Source organism: Muscardinus avellanarius (genome assembly GCF_963383645.1).
Source record: "Muscardinus avellanarius genome assembly, chromosome: 10".
NCBI classification, from domain to species: Eukaryota; Metazoa; Chordata; class Mammalia; order Rodentia; family Gliridae; genus Muscardinus; species Muscardinus avellanarius.
Window position 1 is genome coordinate 88,173,197 of NC_137796.1, and position 21,628 is coordinate 88,194,824.

The 21,628-nt window shown below is 41.3% G+C and overlaps 1 protein-coding gene across 3 annotated transcripts in view; it reads right to left on the reverse strand.

Annotated features, from left to right (window-relative positions):
- Positions 1-2,220: 2,220 nt before the first annotated feature.
- VKORC1L1 (vitamin K epoxide reductase complex subunit 1 like 1) overlaps positions 2,221-21,628 on the reverse strand; it is a gene marked incomplete at both ends in the record, with an annotated part of 56,228 nt that continues 36,820 nt past the window's right edge. For 2 of the 3 annotated variants that reach the window (XM_080702575.1, XM_080702573.1), the window contains 2 exons: positions 2,221-2,447; positions 9,402-9,511. In XM_080702575.1, coding sequence (XP_080558701.1) covers positions 2,221-2,447; positions 9,402-9,511 — 337 coding nt within the window. The remainder of the gene's footprint in view (positions 2,448-9,401; positions 9,512-21,628) is intronic. The other variant, XM_080702574.1, reaches the window with a different exon arrangement.

Sequence of the window (21,628 nt, forward strand, 5' to 3'; positions counted from 1 at the left end):
ATAGGAACGTGGCAACAGTTCTTATACCACTGAAGCAGTGGTTTCCCCAAGGCTTAGGAAAGCAAAGGAAACACTTGGGGCTGGCTGAACGTTTTTACGTGTTTTCTCATATTAAAAGTTGAAGACAAGCTTTAACTATACTGAGCTGATTGATAAAAATATGAGGAAAGATCACTGGAAACTGGGACACGAGGAGCCTGGTTAGCACACACCCATGTTTGATATACCACAGGAGTCTTAACCTTTAAGCCATTTCCACTCTAGCTTAGCAGAGAGCCAGTAAACTGCTTTGGTAGAACTGGACGCAGGTTAGAAGACAACCTCCCTGTGCAGTTCTCCAGCGGGGACTTGCTTCTCCATCAACACCAGACAACCCATCACTGCTTTCAGAGTTCTTCAACTACTTAAGGGTATAAGAACAATACATACACGGTAAGACAGGCATCGAAATATTCACATTCATGGGAAAACATAGCCTCAATGAAATCTGAATTTAGCTCTCCTTTAAGAAACTGGTGAAACCCATTAAAAGTTCATTACAATTCAGATTTTATACCTGCCTTGGGCCAGAAGACCTATGTTGTAGCAATTATGACAGTTAGCTGTGAACTACTAAACAGATGCTGACTCTACACATTTTAGTTTACAGAGCAGAGCCTGTCCCCTCCATTCAAAGAGAAGGCAAATCAAGCTCTAAAAATGACTGGTCTAAGTGACTATTTTTAACATAATGATTCATCCAATCTGAAGCAAAAACTTCGCTACTACTTCTCAGTCTAAGGGATAAAAGTGATCACACAGAATCTTTCTGTAGAATGCAAGTTTTCTACTTCATGGTAAGAAAGGAAGGAAGGACACTTCTGCCCAAGTCCAACACACAAAATATTTGGTTTTGAGATTTAAGACAGAAGGCACTTTAACATTCTGATATAAGATGTTAACCATAGAAACATACTGTCACAACTTCATTTGGGTTTATTCAAGTCACCTTTGAAAATTTTTTACTGCATTTGTGTAGTTACCAGAAAGAGCAGTGACAACATCAATGTGTTTCCCTTCAGATATTTCTACCTGTGGTATTTCTCCCAATTAAGCAAACTGAGCAGCATGTCAGCCCTAAAGTTTACAGAGACAGAATTGGATTCTAAAACAATTCCCAACAATTCTTAGTGCAGAAAGAAACAATTAGGGAAAACCATATGGAGCTACCAAAGAGCAATCCTAAGAGGGTGACTGGACTTAGAATGGTTGTTTCAAAGTCATTAATACTGTTTGGTTGACTGGCACCAATATTAAGGAAAAATATCTGCATTGAAAATTCAACTATGGTATGAGGCTTTACCTTAAGATGCCATATTAATATTTCCAGTTTTTCTCCAAAGAAATAAGCACATTTTCCCATCATTAGTGTCCTGAAGGCCTTGCTGTGATGGTCTGGTCACATGACTCATTCTGAAGGTTTAACTGATCCAGTTTTATGACTAGACAAACTTGACTTGAACGTTCAGATTTAAGTTCTTCCTCTCAGGGCAGGGAGGTGAAAGGGAAGCAACGGCCCTATGACTCCCGCCGTCACGGCCGCGCCCCGGCTGTCAGCACTTCCCACGAGGTGCTCTGCAGGGCTTCCTATTTCCACTATTTTATCAGTCAACATGGAGCTGACCATTCTTCATCACTACACCTCAACTAAACTGTACAGTAAGTTCTGCAGGGATGGATCCAATATTTCTACCTTTATTTACAAATATCACATGTGTCTAGTTGAATCTACATCTTTAAATCCATCGGCTAAAACATATTACATTTGTAAACATGGCAATATTTAATACAGTATCTATTCTAAAATATTTTCATGTCATGATCACATTTGTTATACCTGAAATTGAATTTATACACATTAAAGAATTACTAGCAATGGTTGCTCACTTTACAATTGAGGGATGGGGGCTAGGGCTACATTTTATTATCTCAGAAACGTCTTCAAAGTAAAGTTAAAGCTTGTCTTTGATTGGCTCGGCGTATCCTTTTGTGTATCCGTATTTAAAATGAAGATTGACACAGAAAATAGGTAGGGCCCCTTCTAATTTACAGTATTTAAAAAATCAGTTTAAGATTCTTAGGGAAAGTGTCTGTTGTGAAGAATTAAAAAAAAAAACTGCTGCAAAATAAACTTAATGGAAAAAGGGACATGAGACTGTCAGTTAAGAGTAGGTCAGGCCGTCAGTCCTGCTTGGGCTGCAGCTGCCGTTTCCAGGCCTCATTCAAGTAAACGAGTCGTTTGTAATTGATGATGAGAAGAATGAAGTTCAGCACGTACGTAGTGACGCAGATGATGCAAAACTCCTTCAGCACAAAGTACAGAATGTAGGCCAGGTACAAAGACCCCACTACAGACACGATGGAGGATGTCATGAGGATTAGGGCTGCGACGGCACTTGCTGTCATGCCTGCAAGAAAAAGACAGTGGTTCAATCAGGCCCCAACACTGGGGAGAAGGCTGCGGAGGCAAAAGGTAACGTTCTGTGGTTCGCAGCAGAGTATACATTCTCATCTTACTGCAAAATTCTGGAATTTGGGAACAAAAACTACTGATCTATTTTGATAAGGTGATGCAGGTGGACTTTGTAGATAAGACCAGTTTCTTAGCTGCAATGTTTGTTTTTTGTGGTCCTGGGGATTGAACTCAGGGGTGTTCTATCTCTGAGTAATACCTGCATCCCCGTTTTGTTTTTTTATTTGGAAACAGGGTCTCACTAAATTGCCGAGAGCCTCACTAAGTAGCTGAGGCTGGCTTCGAAACCGTGCACTCCTCCTGTCTCAGCCTCCCAAGTACTGGGATTACAAGTGTGCGCCACCATACCCGGCTTCATAGTTGTGATGTTCTTGACTTATCAATGTTTTATAAGAAGTTTGCTTAGTTCATAAGCTAGCCTTTAACTCAGGATATGCACACAAAGAAAATATGCAATCTCACAATCACATTAAGCAATGATGCCACATTGTAAAATAAACAGAATAACATTCCTAATGAATAAAGGAACACAAGGACAGCAAACTCTTCTGCCACACCATATATACTTGGTGAGACCCCCTCGCTCTCACCTTTTCACTACTGGCTCCCCATCTGAGGAAAGTAAAATTCACTTTTGTGTGTGTGTGTGTTACTGGGAATTGAACCCAGAGGTGTTCTACTTCTGAGCTACACCCCCAGCCCAATTTTATTTCTTATTTGAAGAGAGCCTTGCTAAGTGCTGAGGCTAGTTTCCAACCTGTGATCCTCCTTTTCAGCTTCCCAAGTACTAAAATTACAGGCATGCACCAACATGTGTGGCTCTAAAATTCACTTTTTTTTTTTTTTTTTGGTGGTACTGGGGTTCCTGGAAGCCCTTCTACCTCCGGGCTACACTCCCAGACCTATTTTTACATTTTTTTTTATTTGGAAACAGGGTCTCCTAAGCCAGCGCGCGCGGCTAGCTTCGAACCTGCGCGATCCTCCTGTCTCTGCCTCCCAAGCGTGGGGATTACAAGCGTGCGCCACCACGCCCGGCTAAAATTCACTTTTAATCCTTAGAAAACTGATCAAAAAGCCAAAAACCATATTGGATTTTTCAACAGATGACTATAACAACACGCTGCTATAAAAAGGGGGGAAATATGGATAAACATTTCAGAATGGGCTAAGCCTGGTGGATAAGGGTCAAACCAGACTAAGAAAAAAGGCAGTTATATGTCCTAAGCCAGGGCTCTCGGGACAAAAGTGTGCCTGAACTCGAGTCTTATCTTCATACCTGTTGTTCTGTAATTTCCTAGAGCCAAAAACACAAATGATTAAGGAAAAAGCAGAGTACACTAAACCACCCTCCTACCCGATGGCTGATGGATAGCACTTACAGGAAAAAATCGGAAAGGTGATGGCAGATGAAGAAGTCAGTTAAAGGAGCTGAAATCCTGGTGCCTACCAGCAAAAAGAAAGGTACAGAGGGTGCCTGTGGGCACAGCAAGCCACAGGCCTGCGGGCTGGTCAGAACTAGGCAGCGGTGCTCTAATGAGGCTCATCAGACTAAGATGCTGTTGAATTACTTGTTCCAGGGATGAGTAAACCTGGCCAGACACCTGCTTTTGTCCATAAAGCTTTACCAAAACACAGCCGTTCTCACCATTTACAAAGGGTCTGGAGCTGCTGTCACACTAGGAGCAGTTGAGTAGTTGCAGAGGCCAGAAAAGCCTGAATTACTTGTCTTGTCCCTTACTGAAAAAAAGTTGTTGACTTCACCTATGCAAAACATTTAAAACTTCAAATATTAACACTGTCACCTTGATTTTATCTGAAAAAGTTTTTTTTAAAAAGTTAGTTTTAAAATGACACGAGCCGGGCAAGGTGGCGCTCGCTTGTAATCCCAGCACTGGGGAGGCTGAGACAAGAGGATCCGGGCTCGTGACCAGCCTCAGCTACTTAGTGAGGCTCTTTGCAACTCAGTGAAACCCTGTTTCAAAATAAAGAATAAAAAAATAGGACTGGGGTGTAGCTTGGAGGTCAAATGTCCCTGGGTATGCTCCATCTCCATTACTGCAAAAAAATAAAAAAAGACCAGGATGCGCTGGGGGTGTAACTTCGGTGGAGGATCACCTTCCTAGCGTGTGCAAGGCCCTGGGTTTGATCCCCAGCACCGCATAAAATGACATGGGCAAGTTATTCACTTTCTCCACGTGTCTCTTCAACTCTAAAGTTAGGGTAACACTTAAGCTAACCTCTTTTATTTTTTGGAGGGGGGGTGGTACTGGGGTTCCTGGAAGCCCTTCTACCTCCAGGCTACACTCCCAGACCTATTTTACTTTTTTGTTGTTGTTGTTTGGAAACAGGGTCTCTTAAGCCAGCGAGGCTGACTCCGGGCTGACTCTGAACCAGCGCGATCCTCCTGTCTCCGCCTCCCAAGCGTGGGGATTACAAGCGTGAGCCACCACGCCCGGCCCTTTTTTTTTTTTTTTTTTGCTGGTACTGGGGATGGAACCCAGAGGCCTTCTACCTCCGGGCTACACTCCCAGACCTATTTTATATTTTATTTGGAAACAGGGTCTCTTAAACCAGCTGAGGCTGGCTTCGAACCTGTGCGATCCTGTCTCAGCCTCCTAAGCGCGGGGATTACAAGCGTGCGCCACCTTGCATGACTTGAGCTTACCTCTAAGACAATTGTGAGAATTAAGTGAACTAGCCGGGCGTGGCAGCGCACACTTGCAGTCCTAGTGAGGCCCTTTGCAACTCAGTGAGACCCTGTTTCAAAATAAAGAATAAAAAATAGGGCTGGACATATAGCTCAGAAGTAGAATGCCCCTGGGCTCCATCCCCAGTACCGCAAAAAAAAAAAAAAAAAAGGAAAGAAAGAAAAAGAAAAGAATTAAGTTAGCTAAGATAAAGTATGATTAATAGCTAATGAGCTAGAATAAAGTATTTAGAATGCACTATAAATGCCACTGTTACGTAGATATGATTGTAATGTAACTAGGTACTTGTGGTTTGAGAAAAAAAAAATCCCAATAGAATTTAAAATGTGCTATAACTATAAATATATAATGGTATAATCATGTAGTGGAATCTTTCCCAGCTGTAAAAAAAAAAAAAATGAATCTACCTTCTAATTCCTTCCTTTTTCTCTCTCTTCTTTCTTTTGTGGGTGTGGTACTGGGGACTGAACTCAGGAACATTTTACCTCTGAACTATACCACTAGCCTTTTTATTCTGAAACAGGGTCTTACTAAATTGCTGAGGATGCCCTTAAACCTGAGATCCTGGGCCTCAGCCTCCCAAGTACTGGGATTACAGACATGCACCACCATTCCTGGCCTAATATTTTTCTTTTTCTGTGTGTGTGTGGGGGTGAGGGGGTACTGGGGATTGAACCCCAGGGGCATTCTACCTTCAAACTATACCTCCAGCTCTTTAAAAAAATGCATATTTTTTCAAATAGGGTCACATTAGGTTGCTGAGAGTCTTGCTAGGTTGCTGAGGCTGTCCTCAAACCTGAAATCCTCCTGTCTCAGCCTCCCAAGTCTGATATTTCTTAAAGAGATCACCAAGATAGATCAGTCAAGCAAAAGAAAGAAAGAAGACAAAAAAAGAAAAAAAGGCAAGCTATGAAACTGTGTTTTGCATCTGCCTTTTTTATTTAGAATGGCAGGAGAATTAAGACTATATATTTGCATTTTCTAAGAACTACAGAACAACAACAACAACAAAAAGAAGCTATCAGTCAGGGATGAGGAGCAAAGGAAACCAGGCAAAGTGGTACAGGCTGGGCTCACACTTCGCCGCAGAGCATCTTTGTGTGTGTGTGTGTGTGTGTGTGTGTTGCTGGGGACTGAACCTGGGGACAGTCTACCTCTGAGCTATGCCTCCAGGAGGGTCGCTAAACTGCAGAGGCCGCCCTTGACCCTGTGATCCTCCTGTCTCAGCCTCCCAAGTACTGGGATTATAGGGATGTTATCACCACGCCTGGCTAGCATATCACTTACTTAACCTTTGAACTCTATGAATGTATTACCTATGGGAAGAGTAAATCTAAAGTGCTGAATCTCATACAAAGTAGAAGGGAGTGGAGATGAAACCCTGGAACACTTTGTTTTTGTTTGTTTGTGTTTTTGTGTGTCTGTCTGTGGTGCTGGAGATTGAGCCTAGGGGCATTCTACCACCAAGGTACACCCCCAGCTCAATTTTTTATTCTTTAGTTTGAAATAGGGTCTCACTAAGTTGCGAAGGGTCTCACTAAGTGAGACCTGGCCACACTAAGTGAGAATCTGGCCACAAATCCAGATTCTCCTGTCTCAGACTCCCAAGAACTGGAATTACAAGCGTGCACAGCTATGCCTGGCATGGAACAGTGTTAAATAAGCTCAAACACGCCTCCACTTATTAATAAAGACACCAACATTACAAAAACAGGTGAAGAGTTAAAAAGCACTTCAGGAAATGTAAATGGAAACAATGCAAATAATCTAAAATATATACATATAATGAAATTAGCTAATTAATACTATAAATAGAAAAATTTTATCTATATCTCTCCAAATTAATACAAAGACTTTTCTTAGGCTCTCTCATGAAGGGAAAACAAACTATTTCCTTGTACTTTGGCTTACTTTATATTCTTCTTCAGAAATCTAACATAACAAATAAATAAAAGAGAAATTTTCCCTTCTCTCCAGCCCCAAGGTCTTTTTCTATGCATTAACATGTGTATATATATTTACCCTATTCTTATTAAGTCACAATTTGTTTTATTCATTGGACAATGTTTTCATCTTTCTAGCATCTAAATATAAATCTACTTTTCCTTTAATGGCTTTACAGTATTTTCTAACATGGATGGCCCTAATTCAATCACTACCTATTATGAGGCTTCTTCCACTTTTTTGCTATTTTTTAAAATAATAATAATAATAATAATATTATTATTATTATTATTGTTTGTTTGTTTGTTTTGGTGGTACTGGGGTTCCTGGAAGCCCTTCTATCTCTGGGCTACACTCCCAGACCTATTTTTATATTTTTATTTGGAAACAGGGTCTCCTAAGCCAGCGCGCGCGGCTGGCTTTGAACCTGCGCGATCCTCCTGTCTCTGCCTCCCAAGCGCGGGGATTACAAGTGTGCGCCACCACGCCCGGCCACTTTTTTGCTATTTTAAACTGTACTGCTATGAATATCCATGTGCACAGATTTTTATATTTCTGGATGATAAATAGATATATGCAGAACTGGCAAACTTGATAGGACCATTCAGAAAAATTCATATTCACAATCTGCTTCAAAACAAATCAACTTGAGCAGGGCGTGGTGGCGCACGCTTGTAATCCCCACGCTTGGGAGGCAGAGACAGGAGGATCGCGCAGGTTCGAAGCCAGTCGCGCTGGCTTAGGAGACCCTGTTTCCAAAAATAAAAATAGGTCTGGGAGTGTAGCCCAGAGCTAGAAGGGTTTCCAGGAACCCCAGTAGCACCAAAAGAAAAAAAAAAAAGTATAAAGAAGCTATGTGTGGTGGCACATGCCTATAATATCAGTACTTGGGAGGCTGAGACAGGAGGATGCAGGTTGGAGGACAGACTTCAGTAGGTAGTGAGACTCTCATCAGCCTAATGAGACCCTTTTCCAAATAAAAATAAAATAGGGCTGTGGGTGAAGCTCAGAGTAGAATGCTCCTGGATACAAACACACACACACACACACACACACACACACACACACACACACACACCCCACAAAAGAAAGTATAAAGAATGAGTAAAATGTTTAAAACAGGCCAGGTGACACATGCTTGTAATGCCAGTACTTGGGAGGCTGAGAGAGAAGGATCTCAGGTTCGTGGCCAGCCTCAACAATTTACTAAGGCCCTCTGCAATTTAGTAAAACCATTACAAAATATAAAACAGGGCCAGAGGTGTAGTTCTGAGGAAGAATGTCCCTGGGTTCAGTCTCCAGTAAAACACACACGCGCACACACACACACACACACACACACACACACACACACACCGAAATCTACATTTTAAACTCACTAATTAGATGCCTGAAAATTTATTTTATAGAAATAATTCAAAGAGGAAGGAAAAAGGCGAGTGTGGTGGCACACGCATGTAATCCCAGCATTTGGGATGCTGAGACAGGAGGATCATGGTTCATGGACAGCCTCAGCTACTTAGTGAGGCCCTTTGCAACTCAGTGAGACCCCGTTTCGAAATAAAGAATAAAAAACAGAGCTGGGGGTGTCGCTCAGAGGTAGAATGCCCCTGGGTTCCATCCCCAGTACCGCAAAAAAAAAAAAAAAAAAAAATCAAAGGAAAGAGGGAGTTATAAACAAAGGTGATTACTATAGCATTATTATTTAGAATATAAAAAATGTGAAACCTAGATGTAACACTAACAGAGGTGTTGAAAATAAGAGATCATTTTAAAAGTCATAAGACAGAGCTGAGATGTACTTGGTAGCAGAGCGCTTGCCTGGCATATGTAAGGCCCTGTATTAGATTCCCAGCAACACGTGCACATATACACACTTGCACAAGCAGAAACAATGAAATAGTAGTTTGTACAGGCAATAAAATTAAAAATATGGTTTACTACAGTCTATAGTTTTTTAAACATTTACAGGGAAGGCTGTTTGGAGTAGTAATTTCCTTGATGGAACTTGTTTTTCTGGATATCATGTTTTTATCCATGATTAAACACCAACTGATATACCACTTGACATTCACATCATAAAAATTTTAGTGAATCATGTTTTCATAACACAAAAACATGCTACAAACTAGTGGTTTTATCATTAACATGTTTTATTTATAAAGACAAACTTAAGGCAAAACACAAGTTACTAAATGGAATATAACAAATTTTTGTACTGCTGTATAAATACTTACCAAGTAATAATTGTAGTATATAAAATATAAGTCCAAAGACACTGTTTGGCTGGTTTAATACACCATCCTTTCCAAAAATGGAACCCAAAAGACCAAATCCTCGACCCCATCTGTAAAATAAGGAAAACCAGTAACCCTATATTTGTGATTCCCTACTTTTTTTAAATGTAAAATTATTTGAGAATGTTATCCAATTCTAAAATCAATGAAGTTGCCAAATTTCTTACATAGCTTTTGTTCAAAGTAATTTACTCATAAAGAGGGAAACTAGTCATCAGACTTCTATATTGCATCTGATTAAAAACACTACCTAAAATAAACATATCTAAAAGTGCCGATTTACCCATGTGAATCTCTATGTGGCTAATTTCTATACATTCTTTTCCAGAAGGCTGGACAGAATGTTCCTTTTCTGATGTCACTAGCATTTGTAGAAGGAGGCCTTGCTCAGCCTCAGCCAGGGTCTCTAGCAGTGGCACCACTGACCTTCTGGATTAGATCATTCTTGATGGGGATGCGAGGGGGGCATCGCAGATATTAGTGAGCAGTAATTGTGGCCTCTACTACAGGCTAGAGCGTGCCTCAGCTCCTAGCTGTGACTACCAAAAGGCCTTCAGCCATTGCCGTTTGTCTCCTGGTGGGGCAGAGGCAAAACTGCCCCAGGTGAAAGCTATTGATATAAGCTGTTCTATTCCTTCAAAGAATACAGATTGAAAAGTTGTTTCCTGGCAAATTTCAACAGGCTACACAAGTAAACCTATCCTGGAACGCACCAATAAATGTGGGGCAATATCAGAAACGACAGGACTTTCCTAGAATCATATCTTAAAAGTAAAAAATTAATAATTATATGCCCCATCAGGTGTTTTTTTTTTTGGGGGGGGGTTCTTTTGCGGGTCTGGGGATGGAACCCAGGGGCATTCAACCTCCGAGCTACACCCCCTGCCCTATTTTTTTATTCTTTATTTTGAAACCGGGTCTCACTGAGTTGCAGAGGGCCTCACTGAGTAGCTGAGGTTCTCTGTAAACTGCGATCCTCTGGTCTCAGCCTCCCGGATGCTGAGATTACAAGCGTGCACCACCACACCCGGCACCCCATCAGTTTTTAAAGTTTATCTTCAAATTGTACTTTTTCTGGGGGGTACTAGTGATTGACCCAGAGGCATTCGACCTCTGGGTTACACTCCAAGCCCCTTTTATTATTTGTTTTGAAACAAGGTCTCGCTAGGTTGCTGAGAGCCTCACTAAATTGCTGAGGCTGTTCTTGAACTTTCGATCCTCCTGTTTCGTCCTCCCAAGTACTGGGATTACAGGCATGTGCCACTGCACATGTACAAATCTGCATTTGACTTAACATTTTCACAATCCTATTTTCTTATTAAGAATATTACTAAATTACCATTTAATAAAACTTGATAAATATCAAACCACCATTTACTTTGTATAAAAACCTTTGAAGATTAATTTATTTATGGTACTAGAAATTAAACACAGGGGCAGGGGCAGGGGCAGGGGCAGTCTACTTCCAAGCTATACCCCCAACCCCTTTTTTTTTTTTTTTTTTCAGGTATGGGGATGGAATCCAGGGGCATTTGACCACCAAGCTACACCCTCTGCCCTATTTTTTATTCTTTATTTTGAAACAGGGTCTCAATAAATTGCAGAGGGCCTCACTAAGTAGCTGAGACTGTCCGCGAACTGCGATTCTCCTGTCTCAGCCTCCCGAATGCTGGGATTATAAGCATGCGCCGGCTTGCCCTTTTTCTTTTGAAACAGGGTCTTGCTAGGCTGTTGAAAGTCTTACTATGCTGTTGAGGATGACCTCAAACCTGCAATCCTCCTGTTCAGCTTCCTAAGTACTGGGATTACCAGTATGTGCTACCATGTCTGGCAAGAAAGAGTACTTTTTAAATACCAAAAAGAAAACAAACTGTTATGATGTTAAGTCTATAAAGATGCACTCTAATACAACCTAAACTTTATTTCTGAAGACAAACTGTCTAAAAATGATAAATAATTCCTTATTTGTCACACTTTTTTCCCCCCTCCTGTCTCAGCCTCCCGAATGCTAGGATTACAAGCATGCGCCACCACGCCCAGTTTAGTCTTTTTATTTCTGAAACAGGGTCTCACTGAGTTGTGAAGGGCCTTGCTAAGTAGCTGAAGCTGTCTGAAACTGCAATCCTCAGCTTCCCGGAATGCTGGGATTATAAACGTGTGCCACCACACCCAGCTGTGAAAAACCTTTAACCAAATGAGAGCCATGATGATTTATTTTGGGGGGGATAATGGGAATTGAACCCATGGGCATTCTACCTCCAAGCCACACCCCAGGCCCTATTTTTTATTCTTTATTTTGAAACAGGATCTTACTAAGTTGCGGAGGGCCTCACTAAGTAGCTGAGGCTGGCCTCGAACCTGTGATCCTCCTGTCTTAGCCTTTCATGTACTGGGATTATAAGTGTGCACCACTATGCCTTGCTGGAGATTTTCATTGTATAATTATATATTCCAAAAAACACAAAGTAATCTCTATTAATTTACTCCCTCATTCATCAAATACTTTTTTTGTGTGTGGTACTGGGGATGGAACCCAGGGGCATTCTACCTCCAAATTATACCCCCAGTCCTATTTTTTATCCTTTATTTGGGTCTCACTGAGTTACAAAGGGCCTCACTAAGTAGTAGCTGAGGCTCTCCTCGAACCCAAATCTTCCTGTTTCAACCTCCCAAATGCTGGGATTACAAGCGTGTGCCACCACACCCAGCCATCAAATCTTAGTGAGTACATATAAAGTGTTGATGCTGAAAAGTGCTGAGGGCCCAGATTCAGCTACTAGTCAAGGTGCTTGCCTTCCTGGGCTCATATTCTAGTCAGGTAAGTACTAAGTAGGTAAACAAATGGCGTCTTTACCTCGGGGAGTGAAGAAGCTTATATAGGTGCAAAGGGAAAGTGGTGTTCCGGAAACTCTCCTCATCAGTGCTTCTGAAGACTTCCACAGCAGCCATTTAGGGAGTAGGTCAGGTTAAAATGTAGACTTGGCTGCAGTGAGTCTATGATGGAGCCTAAGAATCTATATGTCCAAAATACAAACCAAAACACTCCAAGGTGATGTTGATGCTCCTGGCCTGGAGACCAGGCTGTAAGATCTACTACTCGAGACAAGATGATGGTGAAAACTACTCTCTCTGGATGGCTAGGGGAAAGCCTTTCTCAAGAATTAATTTCAAATCAGATCTTGAAAAGTCAGTCTCATGAGGAACGGTAGATACAAAGGCCTTGAGGTAGGAATAAGCTATGTGTGCAAAAGAAAGCCCTTGAGGCTGACATATGGTAATCAGGGGAGGGTGACAAGAGAATTAGGCACAAGTCTTAATTATTTAAATTATCCAGGGCCTGGTTTGTAGGCCATGAAGTTTGAGTTTTATCCTAATTGCAATGAAGACATTCATGAAATTACCTTATTTATGATCACTCTTGGCTATAGTGTAAGGACCAAAGTGCAGGGAGATAACAGTACAGACAGGGAGAAACCTATGCAATCAAACTTAGCCTTACTCATCTGAAGAAGGAATTCAAATTTAAATCACTGCCTTTAGCAATGGAAATAACTGGGCATACTGCCAAAATTATCATGGCTATAAGATGCCTAATTCATCTAGGACCACATGGATAACTTCCTTGAAAACAATGCAGCAATCCACAAAATGAACACATTATTTTATCAAAGAAATATGTGGTAAGGCTACAAAATAAAATAACATCAAAGCCTTATGTAACAAAATAGACTGTTCTACTTCAGCCCTCCCTGTACTCAGTTCTGATCCCCAAAGAAGACAATAACTTTGATGTCTTGTTTTTAACCATTTACCTCTACATTTCTAAATAATATGCTTATATTGTTATTTCTTGATTTATTGACTCTAAATAGCTTTTTTGTGTGTATGTGGCATCTGGAGGCATTCTACCTCTGACCTACACCCCAGCCATATATATATATATTTATGTATGTATGTTTGTTTTTTTGAAACAGGGTTTCACTAGGTTGATGAGAGTCTCACTACTTGCTGAGGCTGTCCCATTTCCATGTCTCAGCTTCCCAAGTACTGAGATTACCGACGTGTGCCACTATGCTCAGGTCTAAGTATCTTTTGACAATACTGCTTTTTAAAAAACATTTTATTGCTGGGTGTGGTGGTGTACATGAGTAATCCCAATACTTGAGAGGTTGAGACAGGAGAATCCTAGGTTCAAGACTAGCCTCAGCAACTAAAAAACAAAGCTTCATATAAATATTCATATATTATGCAAATATTTACATATTATGCAAAGTGAACAAATAAATTTCTATCTACCCATCACCCAGCTTCAATGATTGTGCCTTTCTTATTTTATCTCTACCTCTACCACTCAATGGTTATTTTTAGTTTTTTAAGGTAAAATTTACATGTTTAATGTGCAAATCTTATGTAATTTTGACAAGTGAATACATTTGGGTAATAGAAACACTATAGCCGGGTGTGGTGGCACACGCTTGTAATCCCTGCACTTGGGAGGCAGACACAGGAGGATTACACAGCAGGTTTGAAGCCAGATGCAATGGCTTAAGAGACCCTGTTTCCAAATAAAAATATAAAATAGGTCTGGGAGTGTAGCCTGGAAGTAGAAGGGCTTCCAGAAACCCCAGTACCATCCACCCCCAGAAAAAATAGGTCTGGGAGTTAGCCCGGAGGTAGAAAGCCTCTGGGTTCCAACCCTAGTACCACCAAAAAAAAAAAAAAAAAAAAAGAAAGAAAGAAAAAAGAAACAACTATAGACAATAAAGACAATGCTTCCATCTCCTCGGTTAAATTCTGTTCAGTCCCATCCATCCATGATTCTCTGCCCAAATGTAAGAAACACAGGGCAGTCAGGCTTGGGGGAATTCATCAAAGCTGATCAGTGGTCTCCTAGATCCCACTGCTGTACTCCAGCCCTTGGGTCATACTGTTCTGGAACCCCACTACCATCCCAGGGTTTCAGCCAAACAGAATAATCATTTACTTCCTTGACAAATATAATAGTTACTTTGATAATATTGCATGTAATAACTGTAAGCAAGTCAGAACTTACAAGCAAAGTAGACTGGCACTAAATAAGATTATTTTCTTTTGAATGGTGACCACAAGTCTCTTCTGTTTCTATGAGATATCTTTTCGTGACTGGCTTATTACTTCACTTAGTATAATGTCCTCAAAGTTCATTTATGGCCAGACGTGGTGGCGCACACTTGTAATCCCCGTGCTTGGGAGGCTGAGACAGGAGGATCGCACAGGTTCGAAGCCAGCCTCAGCTACTTAGTGAGGCTCTCAGCAACTTAGTGAGACCCTGTTTTTAAATATAAAATGGGTCTGGGAGTATAGCCCGGAGGTAGAAAGCCTCTGGGTTCCAGCCTCAGAACCAGCAAAAAAAAAAAAAAAGTTCATTTGTGTTGTAGTATATGTCAGGACTTCTTAATAAGGCTAAATAATATTCTACTGTATGTATATATCACATTTTTTATCAATTCATATGTTCATATACATCTAGCTTGCTTCTTCCCATTGGTATATAATAAATATATCTGTTGTCACCAACAATTAGAACTGCTTTTATTATTAATTTTTTTGGTACTAGGGATTGAATGCAGGGGCATTCTACCTCCAAGCTATACCTCCAGCCCTTTTTATTTTGAGACTAGATCTCACTAAGTTGTTAAGATGGCCTCAAACCTGCAATCCTCTTTTTCAGGTCATGATAGATAAAACAGGTCCACCTAATTTTTCAAGTTATCTCAAGAATTCAAAAGGGACATAACCACTAAAAAGAAAGAATAGATTCTGAAAAGTGAGGCAAGGCTGGTGTTGGAGCCTCTGAGGCTGGGATCTGAACCTGCTGAGGGGTGAGGCTGGTGCTGGGGGCCAGCGAGGCTGGGATCGGAGCCTGCCATGAGGCAAAGCTGGTGCTGGGCCCTCTGAGGCCAGGATCAGAGCCTGCTGAGGGGTGAGGCCGGGGTCGGGGCCAGAGAGGCTGGGATCGAGGCCTGCCATCTGGTGTGACCGTAGATGGAGCCAGCAAGGCCGGGATAGGAACCTGCCTAAAGACAAGGCCGTTGCAGGGGCTTCTGAGGCGGGGATCGGAGCCTGCCATGAGGCAAGGCTGGTGCTGGAGCCAGCGAGGCCGGGAACAGAAACTTCTGGGTGACTAGGCTGGTACCGGGGCCTTCGCGAGTGGGGTCAGAACTTGCAATGCGGCATATACAGAGAAATATCAAAGAAAAATAAAAAATCAGATGCTCTCTCTAATATGCAAAAACTGGGAGAGTTTTTAAATACACTTGTAATCCTAGCATTTTGGGAGGCTGAGACAGGAGGATCACAGGTTCAAGGACAAACTCAGCAATTTAGTGAGACCCTCAGCAACTTAGCAAGACTGTTTTTAAAAAAATGGAGTGTAGCTTGGAGGCAGACTGCCTTTGAGTTCAATCCCTAGTACCAAAATCAAACAAAAATATTTCCTGTATCTCAAACAATGACTTATCAAATCAATAGCAATAAAACTTGAATCGTAGTTTGTTGTTTCCATTTCCCCTTCAATGAAAGCAGGACTCCTGGGGAAAATGGCTGACTTTAGGTAGTAGGCAGAAAGAAAATAAGATAAACCAAGAATGTCAATCATACCAGATAACAAAGAAGCTATAGAAGTCTATTGAAGTCATGTCAAAAGGACAAAAAATTAGGGTGGTTTGAGTGTCAATAAGGATAATAATAACAGTAGACCACAGCAGTGTGTGTGTGGTGCTGGGGATGGAACCCAGGGGCTTTCTACCTCTAAGCTACACTCTCAGCCCTAATTATTTAGAAACAAGGTCTCACTAAGTTGCTGAGAGCCTCACTAAGTAGGTGAGGCTGGCTTCAAATCTGTGCAATCCTTCTGTCTCAGCTTCCCAAGTACTGGAATTACAAGCGTGTGCCACCACACCAGGCAGAAGTATTATTTTGAAAACTGGCACTGGGCATGGTGGCACACACTTGTAATTCCCGTGTTTGGGAGGCTGAGACAGGAGGATCGCACAGGTTCGAAGCCAGCCTCAGCTACTTACTGAGGCTCTCAGCAACTTAGTGACACCCTGTTTCCAAATAAAATATAAAATGTGTCTGGGAGTATAGCCTGGAGGTAGAAAGCCTCTGGGTTCCACCCCCAGTACCACCAAAAAAAAAAAAAAAAAAAAAAAAAAGAAAAGAAAAAAAAAAAAACTGGCAAGCTGCACATGGTGGTACAACATTTGAGAGGCTGAGACAGGAGGATCACAGTTTGCAGACAGCCTCAGCTACTTAGCAAGGACCTTTGGAACTCAGTGAGACCTTATTTCAAAATAAAGAATAGCCAGGCGTGGTGGTGCACGCTTGTAATCCTCGCACTTGGGAGGCGGAGACAGGAGGATTGCACAGATTCGAAGCCAGCCTTGCTGGCTTAAGAGACCCTTTTTCCAAATAAAAAATATAAAATAGGTCTGGGAGTGTACCCTGGAGGCAGAAGGGTTCCATCCCCAGTACCAAAAAAATAAACAAATGAAAATAAAAAATAGAGCTGGGGTGCCCCTTGGTTCCACCCCCAGTAATGCAAATAATAAATTAATAAATTAAAAATAAAAATAAAAATAAAAGGAATAGAAAAAAAGAAAGAAAACTGGCAAACAGACAAAAAACCATATACTTATCCTACTTGTCCTTCCTTCCTCTTTCCTTCCTTCCTTCCTTTCTTCCTTCCCTTCCTCCTCCTTCCTCCCTTTCTGCCGTACTGGGGATGGAACCCAGGAGCATTCTAGCTCCGAGCTACACTCCCAGCCCTATTTTTTATTCTTTATTTTGAAACAGGGTCTCACTAAGTTGCAGAGGGCCTCACTAAGTAGCTGAGGCTGGCCTTGAACCTGTGATCCTGTCTCTGCCTCCCAAGTACTGGCATTACAAGCATGCACCATGCCCGACTCTATCCTGCCTTTTCTACAGACTGTATCACTGGGTAATCGAGTAGTAGATGAAAGAAGCTTTCTCTTCATAAAAGTAACCCAGATAATAAATTTGCAATACCTAATAAATTAATAGATTTAGAAACATATTAAACATCATTCATTTTTATGTATTTATATTTTTTGTGGTACTGGGGGTGGAACCCAGGGGCTTTCTACCTCCAAGCTATACCCCCAACCTTATTATTATTATTATTATTTTTTTGGAAACAGGGTCTCACTAAATTGCTGAGAGCCTCACTAAGTTGCTGAGGCTGGCTTTGAACCTGTGCAATCCTCCTTTCTCAGCTTCCCAAGCGCGGGGATTACCAGCATGCACCACCACGAATGGCTCCACACAATGGAATTTTATACAGCCATAAGAAGAACAAAATCATGTCGTTTGCAATAAAATGGATGCAACTAGAGAATATTATGCTAAACGAGATCAGCCAGTCTCAGAAAGTCAAGAGACCCATGTTTTCTCTCGTATGTGGAAGCTACAGAGAAAACAGAAGCAAAAGGAACTTGAGTCACAAGAGGGGAGAAAACAGTAGAATAGTGGAAGGAGATTGGAGGAGGCTGGTAGGGAGAGGAAAATGAGTAGTAAGGAAGCAAACAGTTCAAATAGGGTTATGTTCATACAAGGAGGCTTCACAAAACTGGGTGTGGTGGTGCATGCCTATAATCCCAGTACTCTAAAGAATAAAGCAATGCCTGGTGTGGTGGCGCACACTTGTAATCCCCACGCTTGGGAGGCTGAAACAGGAGGATCGTGCAGGTTCGAAGCCAGCCTCAGCTGGCTTAAGAGACCCTGTTTCCAAATAAAATATAAAATAGGTCTGGGAGTGTAGCCCTGAGGTAGAAGGCCCCTGGGTTCCATCCCCAGTACCACAAAAAAAAAAAAAAAAAAAAAAAAAAGAATAAACCAAGAAGATCGGAGGTTTGAAGCCAAACTCAGCAAAGTGAGGCTCTCACCAACTTAGTGAAACCCTTTTTCCAAATAAAAAAATTAATAGGGCTAGGAGTGTAGCTCAGAGGTAGAATGCCCCTGGGTTCAATCCCAGCAACACACACACATACGCACAGGAAGTTTCACTACCAATCTCACTTACATGTTGGGGAAGAAGAAAGAGGGAACAGGGCATGGACATTTGGAGGGAAACACATCAAGTGATGTACTCATGTATGTTTATATCACTTTGAGCCTCATTATGGTATATAATTACATTGCATCATTAAAAGTATATATTTTTAAAAAGTAGTGTTCAAGCTGGACGTGGTGGTACACACTTGTAATCCCAGTACTTGGGAGGCTGAGACCGGAGGATTGCAGGTTTGCAGCCAGCCTCAGCTACTTAGTGAGGTCCTCTGCAACTTAGTGAGACTGTTTCAAAATAAAGAATAAAAAATAGGGCTGGGGGTGTAGCTTTGGAGCTAGATGCTCCTGGGTTCAATCCTCAGTACCACCAAAAAAATAAAATAGTGTTCAAAGAGGTGGGTTTCATTGGATTAAGACTGAAAAGGCAAAAATAAAGACTCAATGATTTTGAAGAATTTACCTACAGTGGACTTAGAGAAAAAGGTTAGGAGAAACTGAAGCAAAATATAAATGTCAGGAGGAAGAAACAGAAAAACACAATTGCAGATTACTGACCAGATTTACTTTTTACCATCAAGAGACAGTACCATAACCAAGACACCTATTTTTATTTTTTATTTTTTGGTACTTGGGATTGAACCCAGGTGCTTTTTACCTCTGAGCTACATTCATAGCCCTATTTTATTTTGAAAAGGGTTTCACTAAGTTGTGGAAGGCATCCCCCAAACAGGGTCTTGCTAAGTTGCTGAAGCTGGCCTTGAATCTGTGACTGGATTCTCTTGCCTCAGGTTCCCAAATACTAGGATGATAGGTGTGCACCACCACATCCAATTTTATTTTTATTTTAATTATTTTTTTATTTTTTGAGGATCTAGGGATGGAACCCAGGGGCATTCGACTGCCAAGCTACACCCCTAGCCCTATTTTTTTATTATCTTGAAACAGGGTCTCACTGAGTTGCAAAGGGCCTAAGTAGCTGAGGCTGGTTGTGAACCCAAATCCTCCTACCTCAGCCTCCCAAATGCTGGGATTACAAGTATGTGCCACCACGCCAGGCTCCAAATTTTTATTTTTTTTTAATAACATCTCTTAAAATATAAAGGTTGACCGGGTGTGGTGGCACAGGCCTGTAATCCCCGCGCTTGGGAGACTGAGATAGGAGGATCGCACAGGTTCGAAGGCAGCCTCAGCTACTTAGTGAGGCTCTCAGCTAAGAACTTAGTGAGAATCTGTTTCCAAATAAAATATAAAATAGGTCTGGGAGCATACCCCAGAGGTAGAAAGCCCCTGGGTTCCACCCCCAGTACCACACACACAAAAAAAAGACATAAAGGTTGAAGTTTAAGGTGAACAAGGGTACTCCTAAGCCCCACTAATATATTCCTTCAAGCTGTGTATTTTGGAAGCCCTGGAAACTCTCCAATACACTTATTAGAGGAAGCCCTAAAATTTACTTTGGCACAACAAGATACATTAAAAGGAAGTTTTTCTTAGTGATTTTATCCCTATCATTTCAACCAGACTTCTGAATTTCTATTCCATTAACGGCTTGATCTTATTTTTTCCTCTTCTAAACACATGGAAATTTATGTGCATGAAGATTTGGGTGGAGGAACATTATTTAAAAACAATTGCATAGCTCCTATTTCACTACACAATAAAGAGCACGTGCATAAGGACAAGTAAAAGAAAACCAAAGAGTCTGTGCAGCAGTTCTAAAGAAGGGAACTAATAACTTTCAAATCAAGAAAGACTGATTGGAAAATAGTAACTTTCCAACTCATTCAAAGACTCAGAGAAGCAACTTCCCTCTAAATAAAATTCATGACTTTTAGTTTATCTTTGGTTATTATAACAAAAATTTTAAAGCTGGGTACTTATAAAGAAGAGGTTTATTTAGCCCAGCGAAAGTGAGAAGTCCAAGAATGGACAGCCCTGTTGTCAGGCTCTGGTGAGAACATGAAGATAGACAGCGAGACAGATGGATATCACATGAGCAGACAGAAAGCCAGAATGTGATCCAGTGGGCAAGTTCGGTTTTTTGTAACAATGTAAAAATTTGGGGGACTGGGTATTGGAAATAGAATCCAGAGACACTCTACTTCCAAGTTATACCCCAGCCCTACTTTATTTTTATTTTTATTTATTTTTTGTGGTTATTATGGATGGAACCCAGAGGCTTTCTACCTCCGGGCTATACCCTCAGACCAGACATATTTTATATTTTATTTGAAAACAGGGTCTCACTAAGTTGCTGAGAGCCTCACTAAGTAGCTGAGGCTAGCTTTGAACCTGTGCGATCCTCCTGTCTCAGCCTCCCAAGTACTGGGATTACAAGCTGGCACCACTATGCCCAGGCCTGTTACAGGGTCTCAATAAATTGCTACAGCTGGCCTCAAACCTGCAATCTATTTGTCTCAGTCTTCCAAATATTGGGATTACAGGTGTGCGCTACTACATCTGTCTATAACGGCTTACACTTGTAATAACTAACTGGGGTTTCACAAGAACTACCTTATTTCCTCCAAGAGCAGCACTCCCAATGAACTAAAGACCTTGTACTAGGCCCCACCTCTTAAAGGTCCACAATACCTCCCAACATCTCCACAATGGGGCCAAGCCTCTAATGCAGAACCCTTGAGGGACAAACTCAAAGCATATCCAAAGAACTGTACTACCAAAGTAAAAAAACATGATGTATGTTTCATCAAAACTCAAATTCCCCCTGTTAGTAGCAGCCAAGATGGGGTCTTACATTGTGCACTTTGGAGCTGTGAAGGAGAGAGTGCACATAATGCTCTTCGAAGGTTCTGCCACAGACAGCATCACTCTCTGAGATACCCAGTCCTCCCTACCCAATCTGGACCACAAATCAGAAACTGGCATATAAGGGTAAGTATTTTCCATAGTGCTGTTCAAAATGCAGTCCATGGACTGATGCTGATCCTTGAACTGTTATCACTGTTTGTTTTGAGATGAAATATGTTCAGAAATAAAGAAGAATTGTCTTGTTATATTTACCAAAGTGTAATTTTACCTTGTGTATTGAAGCTATTAATAAAAATGAGGGTTGTATTTTTGTCTTCAAATTCTTTTTC